Consider the following 13034-nt stretch of genomic DNA (forward strand, 5'->3'; position numbering starts at 1 on the left):
TGAAATGTGGAGGTTTCGGCTAGATTCCTAAACCATGTGGTTCACAATTAAGCTTAAATCCCAAAGTAGAAAATACAGGCTAGCCAATTTTGGGGACTTCTGTACTTTCACACTCCACAAAGTTGGGTGTGTGTGTGTGTTCTTACACACTGGTAACAAATTCTGACTACTTGCACGTGATCACGTGGACTTAATCGTAATCATCTTTCAAATTTGCCAATGTGTGGACAGTATTTTCTTCTTACGAAACAATGACATCGCTATTTTTATTTTTCCCTCCCCAGGAAAAGATCCTAAACTTCGCAGCTCTGCTCTATAAGGAGATGAAAACATCTGTAGGAAGAAAGGGTAAGTTTCACACCATCACCCAATTTGAAACTTCGAGAAATATCCTCCACCTCCTCCTCCTTTCTCGGGCTGTCCCGTCTCCCTGCTTTTGTAGCATCCAGCAGCTGGAAACTTGGCTTGTCTTTGAAAATCTGTCACCAGAGTCCCTGGTTCAACTGAGCCGAAAGCGTCCTCTAGCTATCGGGACCGCATCTTGGCCGAGGGTGCCACAATGAGCATTCTGTCTCGCTCCTGGCTCTCCCTTCAGGTCTTGGTAGCACTTTGTGCATATTGCGATGTGGGAGCCAGAACGGCATCCAGCTCTCCCCCTCCATAGCCATGTTGGCTGGCAAGACCCGACAGGAAAAAAGAAGCACTAACGGCAGCTATTTTCGTCCTGAAATGTAGGCTGGAGCTGGCTTCCCTTGGCAAATTTCATTGTGGACTCTTTTTTTTTTTTAAACACCTCTCCCTTTGATTAAATTTTTCATAGATTCGTAGTTTGGCCTCGAAATAAAAGATACCTCTCTCTCTCTCTCTCTCTCTCTCTCTCTCTCTCTCTCTCTCTCTCTCTGTGTGTGTGTGTGTGTGTGTGTGTGAGAGAGAGAGAGAGAGAGAGTTGTATAAGACAGCACATCCCACAGCAGCTGTGAAGTTCACTTCTGCAACTGTATATATCCTTAGGCCACACTCTTTTCTTATTTGGCTTAGGCAGACTTTTCTCTGTTCCTCTGTGCTTAGATGCGGTTGTCACCTAACTAGGACGTATGAGCAAGTCTTCGCAATTAGAATCTGTACTGGCTCTCTCTCTCTCTCATTAACTGTTTAACGAACCTTCACAACGACTCTTAAGGTGGCTGCTGTCCTCCTTTCGCCGTGCTGTGGTCTGTATTTCCATTACGTTTCGCAACCTCATAGGTATGTGCCCCAACTTGCACGTCAACGAGGGACATGGTCATCGCTATGCGATGTCAGGTCAATTCTGATTTAGGGCCACCAGATTTTCTGGGTAGAGAATACTCAGAAGTGGTTCATCTTTCTCATCTTCTGGGGGTGTCCTGAGACTATACAGGTTGCCCAAGGTTGCGTAGGCTGGGACTCCTCAGAGGAGGCCCAGTGGGGAATCAAACTCCCCATCTCTGGCTTCTCAGTCAGAAACCTAAACCACTCTGAATTATCCAACCAACAACTAGGGGCAAAGAACCTACCATTGAACAAATCTCGTTCTCAGAGATTTGGGGTCTCACTATTCCAGGACTCATTTCTAAGACTTCATCCTGCACCAGTCAGCTTTACACAACTCCTTGTATCGTTTCTCTCTCTGCCTCCCATCCTTGCCTGTCCCAGATCTCTTCTGACTATGATTTATTTTCCATTTTCTCCCTTGGGTCTTAGAGACTTCAACGGAATGATAGCAGTGACTCCTTCTAGCTGTTGGCTCTTTTGAGGGGCTCAAGAGAAGAGGTGGCGAAAACCTTCTCATGGATGTTTTTTGATGGGAGAACCTCCGCCAGGCTCCCTTCCTCCCTCTCCACCTCATACAGCTTCAGAATTTCCACAAAGAGGCAATATAGGTTGATTTACTTAGGCTACCAGAAACAAGAGCCGCTGTGTCAATATGACTGAGAAACCAAAACCACAGACTCGGCTTGGAAGGGGAACTGCACAACGAGGCACTTAAGGTTGGCAAGAAGAGCTCCCATTCAAGGATTAGTAATGGTAAAGGTTCCCCTTGACATTTAAGTCCAGTAATGTCCAACTGTAGGGCACGGTGCTCAACCCCGTTTCCAAGCCGTAGAGCCAGCGTTTGTCCGAAGACAGTTTCTGTGGTCACGTGGCCAGCACGACTAGGCACAGAACGTCGTTACCTTCCCACTGTGGTGGTACCTATTTATCTACTCGCATTTTGCATGCTTTCAAAGTGCTAGGTTGGCATGAGCTGGGACAAGTGACAGGAGCTCTCTCCGTCGCGTGGATTCGATCTTACGACGGCTGGTCTTCTGACCTTGCAGCACAGAGGCTTCTGTGGTTCAACCCGCAATGCCACCATGTCCCTATATTCAAGGATTAGGATTGTCTTCCAAAGCTTCATAGATGAAACCAGACATACGTTTGCAATTTTCCACTTACAGAATTGTAGAAGCATGGAGCTGGAAGGGGCTTATAAGGTCATCAACCCCAACTCCCTGCTCAAAGCTGGAATCCAAGTCAAAGCAGATCTTTCCGATGGTTGTCCAATTTTCTCTTCAGTGCCTCCAGCGTGGGAGTGCTCACCACCTCCTGAGGTCATTGCTTCCATTGTCGTACTGCTCTAACAGTTAAGATGTTTTTCCTGATTTCCAGCCTAAATCTGGCTTCCTGTCACTTGAGCCCATTCTCGTGAGTCCTGCACTCTGGGATGATCAAGGACAGATCCTGCCCTTCCTCTGTAGGACAATATTTAAAGTCTTTGAAAAGGGTTATCCTATCACTCCTCAGTCTTCTTTTCTTGAGGCTAAACATGCCCAGTTCTTTCCATCTTTCCTCAAAGGGCTAGGTTTCCAGTCTCCTGATCCTCCTTGTTGCCCTCCTCTCAACTTGTTCCAGTTTGTCATCATCCTTCTTCAAGGGCGGTGTCCAGAACTGGACACAGGACTCAAGAGATGAGGTCAAACCACAGCCAAACAGAGGAGAACTGGTACCAGTTGCAGCCAGCCAGTCCAAAAATGAAAGGATAATCCATCATCTTTTATCTCACCGCCCACAGCTCCCTGCCTCTCCGTTCTCTCCCTCATTTCTATCTGCTGTGCTGCTTTTTTATGCTAAAACCTGTCCCCCATTGAATGAAAAAGCCAAGAAGGCAATTAACTGGAAGAGTGTATTTGGAAAACCTAATTATCCTACAAGAGTTTATGAGCAGTTCAAAATTACATCTTGTCAGCTGCGATGGGTAAAACGGTGCCTTTAGAGTTGAAACAGGTGCATTTACCTGAGTGTTTGCGCGAGATGAGCCCCATCCGTCCCCCAATGAGATGTTTATGTCTCTTTCTTCGGTTGGGATTTTTGTACCCCGCTTTTCATGATCGCCTCGAGGTTACTTACTGGAGAGGAGGGAAAACATCACATCAGAACCGAAAAGGAGCGAAAATGCACGGAGAAGAAACGGCGGTGGAAAGTTAATTTCTCGAACAGCACTGAATTCTTAAGAATGAGAATTGGAGCCACTTAGGCGGATTTTTTAAAAAAACAAAAGTCCCAAAGTGGTAAAGAGGAGAACAACGTTGCTGTGATGCAAACATGGATACCTGTTCCCCGTTTTCTGCTCCCATCTGCAGGCTGTATGAAACTGGAGGTGCTTCTTACGAGGCTGCGGATGATGGGAAATGTCCCCAACACGTCTGGGAGTTCTCTATTAATGTTGCACGCCCTGTCGGACAAATCCTCTAGCAAAGAATCGTATGGGTCTCATCCTGACCCTGGGGGGAGAAGCGTTGGCAGCCCTACACGAAGGAGGTTTGTTGTGGCTCCAGAAGAATAACCGTCCTGGACCCGCTCCCAGTGTATAAGTCCCTGCTGTTCTTGTGTGCTGTCAAGTCACCTCTGACAGATGATGACCTTGTGAAGCAGTGACCTCCAGAAAGGACAATCTCTAACTGGAAAACCCAAGCCTGTGGTTTCCTTGAGGGAGTCAGTCCATCTTGTACGTGGTCTTCCTCTTTTCCTGCTGCCTTCAGCCTCTCCCGGCATTATTGTCCCTTCCAGAGAATCTTGACTAATCATGATGTGCCCCAAATAAAGCAGCCTCAGTTTCAACATTTTGGCCTCCAGAGAGAGTTCAGGCTTGATTTGCTCCAGGACCCACTTATTTGTCTCTCTGGCAATCCAGGGTCTCTGTAAAACTCTCCTCCAGCACTGTATTTCAAACAACTCAGTTTTCAAGCATGGTGCCCAGACTGGGACACAGTACTCCTGGTAGGGCCTTACCAGTTCTGAATAGAGGGGAACTAGCACCTCTTGGGGTTTGGAGGCTCTACTTCTATTAATGCATCCCAAAACCTCATTCACCTTTTTTGCAGCCACATCTCATGGTTGGCGCATATTGAGCTTTTGACCTACAACAGATCCAGGATCCTTCTCGCCAAAAGCTTTGTGGGCATCCTGGTTCTGCCCTGGGTGTACCCCATTGAGCATTATCTTCTACCCAGGGAGGAGAGCCCGGAGGTGGCCTACGCACCTAGGGTGATGCTCTTCCAGCAGAAAGTGGTGCCTCACTTCATACCACTTCTAGCAGAACGTTTCCGTGCATTCGAAATTTCGGTACCCTTGGTGAAAGCTTGAGTCACCCCCACACCCTCAATACAGCTCTGATGGTAGAGGGCAGGGCTTTGTATACCAGGTTCAGCCTATGGGGAAGGAAAAAGTCTAGCTTAAAGAGCCACTGCTGCCAGTCAGAGCTGGGAATGCAGGCGTAGATAGATGCAGGGTCGGGTGCAATAAGAGGTGGCTTCTCCTCTGGCATGTCGGAACAGGGCTGCTCCGTTTGCTCCAGCGAGGATGAAACGGAATGCTTCGCAAATCCGGATCTGATCTTCTTAGCCCAGAGGGGGAAATAATAGCGAAATGAAGAGGTGTCAAGAAGTTAGGACGGAAAGAGACAAGAGCCATGGATGGCGAAACGGCGGATGGGTTTGGAGGAGGTTCTCCCCGCCTGCAGGCCTTTGTTCATGTCCCAGCTGGGCTCGATTAAGCTCTCTGGCATTCCGGCACGTTTAAGAGCTGCTCCCTTCCAACTGCAGAGGCCTGGCAAAAGCAACCGCTCTTGCTCTTCGTCACAGAGTCAGCCTGGAGCTTTTGGTGTGTGTGTGTGCACGCACGGAAGGGGGACGCTCTTCCCTCTCCTACCTCAGGAGGGAGGACTCAGACTGGACGGTTGTCTAAGAGAGCGGCTAGTCGGGTTCGGAGATGTCCGGACCTCCCTAAGGGCCTTGGCACAAACTTTTCTCAAACTTTTCTCCGCAGCCACAGTCAGAGCTGGGCTTTCTCTGCCTCCCCCACCACAAAAGTCCCTGCTTTGAACACAGACAGACCAGAGGAAAAGAAGAAAAGAGAGGGGAGGAAAAATTCCAAACAACTGAAAAGTTGGAGCAGACGGTTGCCAGATCCAGCTGTGACGTGGGGCTGTCTGAGGCTCTGTCTGCTCTGATCGCTCACTGGCTCGCTGGGGGGGGACAACTCTTGTCCAACTCTTCTCCCTCCTTTGAAACATGGCAGTCTGTCTGTAGCACCTCCAACAGGTAAGGATCCTTCCTTGCTCAGTGGCAATAGGAAACTCTAGTCTCTCTGACATCTGTCCGGATAGTGATGGGAAGGTTGGGATCTGCTCCAGGCTGGCTACGAGAAGGGGCTCTGCTTTAGGCAAAATGAGGTGGGGGGGGCGCTTTTCTGGAAGACAGCTATTTTCAGAGGAGGCAGCTTGCCGGCTCACCAAAATAAAGGCAAATCATGAGTTAAGCTGCGGCAGGCTTTGTTTCCACACACACAGAGAGACGTGGTTCTCCTCTCCTCTCCCCCTTGGGGGTTTCTCCATGTTGAAATCCATCTTTCATTCTGAATGAATGCGTGGAGGTTTCTCTCAATTTGCTTTACTTCAAAGCGCATTTCTGGGGGGGGGGGGAGGCTCCGACAGGAATCAGGACAGGGGTTTCATAATGCCTGGTGTACCTATACATTGCCTCCAGATGTAGTTTTATGACCCATAAATCCCCTTTAAAGAGGCTAAGAGAAGAACACGTTGCCACTGAGGACCGGATCGTTGTTTTTTCCAACGAGAGGTCTGGAAGCACCTCTTTTGGAAAGAGGCTGGTTTGCAAAAGTGTGGAAAAGTGTGGCTTTCAGGTGGGGTCTAGCGTTTGATGGACTGTTCGCACACGTTTTCTGTACACACGCCTACGAGGAAATTCTCTCTGTGTGTATTTCTCTATGCCCTGGAGGCATTCAGAAGGGGGGGGGGACCAAATCCTGTCTTCCTCTTTCTTTAATCTGACACTTCAATCAGTTTGGGATTAAATGGGGAAATCATAGCAAATACATCATTGGGTGCTGTGTAATAAGTTTCAGTGAAACTGTGTTTTGCACCCCCAAGGCAGTTGGTTTAGTGAGTGAGCTTCTATGTATTTATTTTTTATCTTTTCCCCAGACTGTATGGCTTCCTTCGGGCCTTTAGGTCAATCCCTTCCAGAGATTTTAAGCTCCACAAAAGCTAAGTTCATAGGTGCATCCCATAGTCCTGCCAACCTTGTTTTCTCCTTAGGGAGGTTGTTCCCACATGACCTGGAGATATTTAAAGTGATGCATTGTGCCAAGGGTTATGTTGCGGCTAGGGCAGGAGGGGGTGTATCTTTCGTCCAAAGATCAACACAACCTTCCCTGTTGCGTTTGAGCAACACAGCCATGGAGATATAAGGCCTCAACAACTGGACCTGCAAATTAAACCTGTGTTTATCTTCCAAGAGCAAATCGCAAGACCAAACACGCTAAATGCCAGATAGGAAGGTGAAGGAAATCGGGTACTTTGAGAAATAGGTGTCTTTTACCACTAGAGGGAGCACAACTTCTAGGAATATTATAAATGTAATTTGATCCTCAACTCTACGGCTGGCTGTGGCTGATGTTTCATTGCTCTGGGTATCCAAGCTTCATTCAAGTCAGTGGGCAAACCTCCTTCCAAGGAGAGCTGCATATTGGTTTGGTGCCAACTAGAGTTAATTGGTGTGGATACGCCTCTGACTATGTGTGTGTTCTGGGCCGTCAAGTCGGGACCGAACTTATAGTGACCTTAACAGGGCTTTCAAGATAAGATGACATCTTTTCGGAGTGCTTTTACCACTTCTGCTCCCCCAGGTGAGCTTCCATAACCACCAAAGGAGTGGAAGCCAGCTCTCCTGAGTCCTAGCCAATCGCTCTACCCATTACACCAAACTGGGAATCTTCTCTAACTCCTTGCTTGGTTGTGAAAGCTCACTGGGGGGCAGTGGAACTAGTAAAACCACTACTTAAATGTCTCACTTACCTTGAAAGCCCTCTTAGGGACACGGCAAGTCAATGCGAAGAGAAAGCTAGGGACCTGAAAAACACTCCTTTAGAAAAGTAGATCATCTCATATTAAAGCTCTGTTGATCACTCTCCTGTTTGCTTGCCTTTTGCCAAAGAATGTGGTATAACGCCGAAATGGTACCAGGAAACATCAATTTTTAAAAAGTTTCTGTAGGTGTTAATGGTGCTGGAGAAACACCTCCTCGCCGGTAGAAAACTAGCAGAGCACAACCTTTTCTCTCCTCTTTTCTACTTGTAGTAGAAGAAAACAGGGTACGAAACAGGGAGATTTAAAAAATATTCTGCACCTACACTGCAACGTAGAGTGTTGCAGTGTATCCCTGTTATCCCCTTGAACTGGGCTGGTTGATCAATTACGGAGAAGGTGCCTGCCTCAGGCAGCAAAGCTACATGGGCGGCAAAAGGTGGCTGACCCAGAAGGCTGCATTCTCCAAACCTAAATAGCCTGGCTTTTTGGGTTCCTTATTTAAAGACAGGCACTGTGGGGGAAACAGCTGGTTTAAGGCTTTGGGTGCGGAACCAGAGGTTGGGAGTTTGATTCCCCACTGGGACTGAGTGAGCCATTGGGTCCCTTTCAGTTCTGTAGTGCTAAGGTTATTGTTGCTATGAACCAGCCCAGGTATTTCTGACGGTGTCTTCAGGACCCCTGGCTAGCTAGCTCGGCATGGAGCAGGGTTTCTTTAAAGATCCACTGTTTCTCCAGGAGGTCCAGTGGTGATGAGGAAGGGAATCAGGGCCAGACAGGCGGGCAAACAGGGCGAAGCCCCAGGAGGGAAGTGGGGAAGCGAAGAGGGGTGCCTGGTCATGGGGACGGGCCGTGGCGCACCTTCTCCCCAGACCTCAGGCGGCAGGGAAATGCGGGCCACGGCTGTTGCTCCCTCTCAGACGGCCGCATGTATGGATCTGAGCCAGAGGCCACGACAGGGCAGCCTGCAGCCTCCGGAGACCTCGAGGGGGGCCTGAGTTTGTTCCTGACACATGAAAGTGATTCCGTCCCAGCCGCTCAAACCCAAATTGGTTCCAACAGGGGTTCGATGACCTCCTGTCGCAATAACTGCCTTCACGAGCGATCCATTATAATAATCAGTCATTAGGAAACACCATGCCTCCACTTACAAAATTGGAGTTCCCGAGTTGAATCGGAGGCTTTTGACGTTGCCCGGTTTCCCCCCCCCACCCCCCACCCCCTAATTCCCCAAACGCGTTCTCAACATGTTTGTTGGGTGCTCTCGCATGAGGTCTCCTTGGAGGCTGGGAGAAGGATGAAACCATCCCCTCTTCTCCCTTTTCATATTATGGATGCAGTTTCATCAGAGCTGGTAGCGAAAACTGAGGAGGAACAGGAGGAGGGCAGGAGGGGGGGGAGGCTTGTGCTTTCTGATTGGAGTAATGGATTTTCCAGATGTTCCCTCATCCCAGAGGCGGGGGTGGCGAGAAAGAGAGAGAGAAAGCGCAGAAGGAAGATGAAACCATCACTTGAGCTGCAGATAGTTATGCAAACTGTTTTATTAGCTCATCCGTTAGAAAGGAAGGCCCTAGCAGGGCTTCAGATCCTGGCGTTCCAGCAAGCAGTGTGCGAAAGTGCTACTTTACACAAACACAGAGAGAAAGAGAGAAAATCTTGCCGGTTGCAGCAGCTTATCTGGGCTCTCTCCTTTCCCCCGGTCTTATCTCTACAGCGAGAACTGCAAATAAATTTCACTTAAATTTCTTTCAACGTCGCTTAAACTGAACATCGCTGAAAGCTGCCTGGATAGCTCAGAGTTTTAGCCATCTGGCTGCTGAGGTTGGGAATTCGATTCCCCTCTTGTGCCTCCTGGGATAAGAGCCAGCCTGGGTGGCCTTGGGTGACCTGCACAGTCCTGAGAAGAAGGAAAGGGGAAACGACTTCTGTGAATTCTCTACCTAGAAAACCCTGGAACAGGTTGCCATAAGTCAGAACGTGGAGCTAGAGGTTGGGAGTTCAATTCCCCACTTGTGCCTCTTGGGAGAAGAGCCAGCCTGGGTAGCCTTGGGCAAACTGTACCATCTCAGGATGCCCCAGAAGAAGGGAAGGGGAAGCCTGTGTATTTTCCTATTTTGATGTCATTGAATGATCTAAGTCCAGTAATTCAGACCTTTTTCTTGCTTGCTTGCCAAAGGGTTCTGACACTGACTTCTTCTGTTTTCTAGGTGCGACTGCCCAGTAGCTCCTGAGCCAGCGAGAGGAGCACCATGTGGAGAACCGGATTTTCCATCACGTGCCTCTTGGCCATTTTCTGTAGAGGAGAGAAGCTGCTAACTCCTCAGGAAGGTAAGAGAGTCACAAGGGCAAAATGCATCTGGCATCTGAGCAAACACTTGGAAACCCACACATGCACATCCAGTTCCCTCTTGTGGCTGTTCTTGCACACCCCTGGAATGAACACAAAAAGAACAGGAGGATTCAGCAGAAAGACACACACAACCCATCCAGTGCTATTTTATTTACTAACCCGTGCAAAGAGAGAGAGAGAGCAGCCATTGACACTTTTTCTCCATTGTGTGCATTTTTTTGCAGAAATGCGCAAAAATGGACATTAAAAATGCACACACTCCTTGAGAACAAAATAATAATGCACAAAATAAATAAAATAAAAATATATCCAAGGAGAATTTTTTTTTTGTGGCCAGGAGAGTCTGTTCTTTACCAAACTTGCATGAACCAAGTAAAGATTTATTGTTGTGTTACATGTCGCCAAGTTGCCTCTAAGTTATGGTTACCCTATGAATGAGCAATCTCCAAAGTCTCCTGTCTTAAACTACCCTGTTCAGCAATTGCAAACTCAAACCTGGGGCTTCTTGTAGGGAGTTATTCTACCTCTTGTTCAGTTTTCTTCTCTTCCTGCTGCCTTCCCCCCTTCCTCGCATTTATAGTTTTTTTTTTCCAGAGCGTCTTGCCTTCTCATGATGTGCCTAAAGTAAGACAGCCACAGTTTCAACATTTTTGCCTCCAGAAGATAGATAGTTCAGGCTTAATTTGTTGTAGGAGATACTGGTTCCTTGATGGGCTGTAGATGAATGATGACCATTTTGCCATGCGATGCAAATCAGACAATCCACCTAACGGCTGGCGAGACTACAGTGCAATTCCTGCCTTCTCTCTGGAGGCCATTTCTGTGTTGTCTTGTGTGTCTCTCTTAAGTCCCATCTTGAATTAAAAATCGTTTAATGTGTTAAAGATGATCCCTGTCTTTAATTAAGATGCCTGCGCAGCAAATGGAAGGCGATCCGGCTGAAAAAACCATTAATGTTTTCCAGGCAGATCAGTTCAAAATTCACTGCTGAACAAAACCGAAACCTTTTCCTTCTAAATCAAACCCGGCTTCAGAACATAGAAAGTAAAGAAGGTCTAGAATGATTTTGGTTTTATGGAGGCCTGCTTGATGTTCCTTTCACAAAATTATGGTGTCATCTAGAGATTAAGTAATGTCCGGTCCTTTTAAAGGATTAACTATATAATAATTACAATAATAACCTTTCTTGGCATATAAAATATAAAATAGACAAAATCAAGCTAGTTTGTTAAGGTTTAACTATGATATCTTAACTGTTGATTTAACTTTTGGCCGCAGTTAGGATGATGAGTAAAACGTAAATAGAAATAGAAACATGGCATGTGTGGAGGATTACCTTAAAACATAATGCTAACAGGTTAAAGAATACAAATACGAATTCACAGAATATTGAGTTAAAAAGACAATGTTTAGTCAAAGTAAAATGGACACAATTTAGGTAATTTAAAAAAACAGAGATAGTTCAAACTTAGTTTGCTCTGAGACCCACTTGTTTGTTTTTCTGGCAGTCCATGGTATCTGAAAAGGTCTCTTCCAGCATCACCTTTCAAACAAAGGCATCCCCCCCTTTTTTTTTTTAACTGTCCGTCTTTCACACCCGTACAAGGTGATTGTCAATCTTGACCTGGCTGAAGATCAGCCGGAGGCCTTCTTGGCAGAAGAAAGATCCTAGCTTCAAGAGACTTGCAAGGTTAGGTGGGTGATCAGGAAGCTGAAGTTTCAAATAGCGACTTTTCCAATCTTGTTTGTGTGTGTGTGTCACAGCCGCACGAACAGAAAGCTCCAGAGACTGCTGATGCATTTGCCAGCTGATCTTGAGCCCAGCCTTATCTGTCACAAACACCTGAGAGGGGAATTCTCGGGCTCTTTTGCGATCAATCCCGTGCCGAACGCCAACGGGGGTTTCTGCATCACCTCTGCCGTCGTGCGGAGCTCTTGGGAGGGCTGGAGGCAGCTCTGCAAGCCAAGATAAACCTCCGTCTGCTACGAAATTAATCGGGTGCCATCACTGACGGAGAGATAGAGGTGCCCCCCCCGGCGCCTGTTCAGCAACAACTGGTGGTGACTGATAGCAGGCCTTCGTCGCACCTGGCATTTTGCTCCAGGTGGGACCTGGAGAGTTTCTGAGCCGCATGCACCGCTCTGCAAAGCAGATGTCCGCACCTCGCCTGAGATCTTAGAAAAGGGGATCTACACCGTTTTTCGACTGGGCTCGGATCCCAGATTTGAGTTGTGATCCCACGGGCATTTAGCTCCTATTTCGGACCACCTGTGGCCCGGTCTGATGCAACCTGTTTGCTGGCGATGACACAACATACAGGCCAAAGCACCCCAGCCCACTCGTGACCCATGCCCAAGCTGGAGATTTTTGGTCTTGCAGTAGGGCTCCTACTTTGGGCACCCGTCTGGATTGTTTCCCTGACAGGCTGAAAGGTTGCTTTAAGGGATCTGGCTCCCTCCAAAGCCACCCTTTTCTGTGGGATCAGCCCTGCGTCTACCTTGCCGTCTGATCACAACCCTCTCCTTTTCTGGGAGAACAGTTCTAGCAAGACTAGGAATGAGCCAATTCTCGTCTCCTGGGGACAGGTGGAGACCTCCTGTTCTCCATAGAATATAATTTTTCTCGGCTGGGATGCCTGTCAATCTATCCAGCCCTAACCAATCATTCCCTCCTGCCTCTGAATTCAAACCCCGCCCCTTTGCTGAGTGCTCTCTTTCCCTCTCTTCAGTCTGCTGAAGCAGAGTTTTGTTTGCTGCTGAACTGTTCGCAGTTGCAAGCAACGAAACATTTTTATTCTTTCTCTGACAAATGTCTCAGAATGAGTTACTGAGATTAGCTGCTTGTATAATTACAATTGTTTAAAAGCAATCCTTCTCTTTGTTTTTTTTTAACCACAGTATAATGCAACTTGCTGCATTCGTTTTCCAGAAACATGCATATATATCTTTTCTGTTAACGTGCATATTATTCTACTCATAATTTGAGTTGCAAACATGATCCCCATGTTTTCAAAGGTGCCAATTCCAGTGTGACGGTGATGTTCAGGCTGCATGTGGAAGGTCCAGCTTTGGTCCAAAAATTCAGAGCTGAGGACTTTTTCTTACATCCCAGCTCAGGAGAAACAGGCAGATATTCCTATAGAATATTCCCAGGACTGTAAGAAAGGAGGAGGCTGAGGCATCTCCTTCCCCCCCCCCATGTGTGTGTGTTTGTGTAAATTAATCCCAGAGCAAGGATATAAATTTTATGAGAAATTTCAAAAGTCTTCTCTTCTCCCTGCTGGCTGAGATGATGAGTTT

The 13034-nt window shown here is 47.4% G+C and overlaps 1 protein-coding gene across 7 annotated transcripts in view; it reads left to right on the forward strand.

Moving 5' to 3' along the window:
- Positions 1–288: 288 nt before the first annotated feature.
- COL16A1 (collagen type XVI alpha 1 chain) overlaps positions 289–13034 on the forward strand; it is a 117531-nt gene continuing 104785 nt past the window's right edge. For 4 of the 7 annotated variants that reach the window (XM_072980062.2, XM_072980066.2, XM_072980067.2 and 1 more), the window contains exons 1-2: positions 5075–5600; positions 9592–9712. In XM_072980062.2, the coding sequence (XP_072836163.2) occupies positions 9634–9712 (79 nt within the window). In that variant the 5' untranslated portion in view covers positions 5075–5600; positions 9592–9633. Of the gene's footprint in view, positions 349–5074; positions 5601–9185; positions 9206–9591; positions 9713–13034 lie in introns of those variants that run through there. The other 3 variants (XM_072980063.2, XM_078380062.1, XM_072980064.2) reach the window with 3 other exon arrangements.

This window comes from Pogona vitticeps, chromosome 9 (assembly GCF_051106095.1).
Source record: "Pogona vitticeps strain Pit_001003342236 chromosome 9, PviZW2.1, whole genome shotgun sequence".
Classification (NCBI taxonomy): Eukaryota; Metazoa; Chordata; class Lepidosauria; order Squamata; family Agamidae; genus Pogona; species Pogona vitticeps.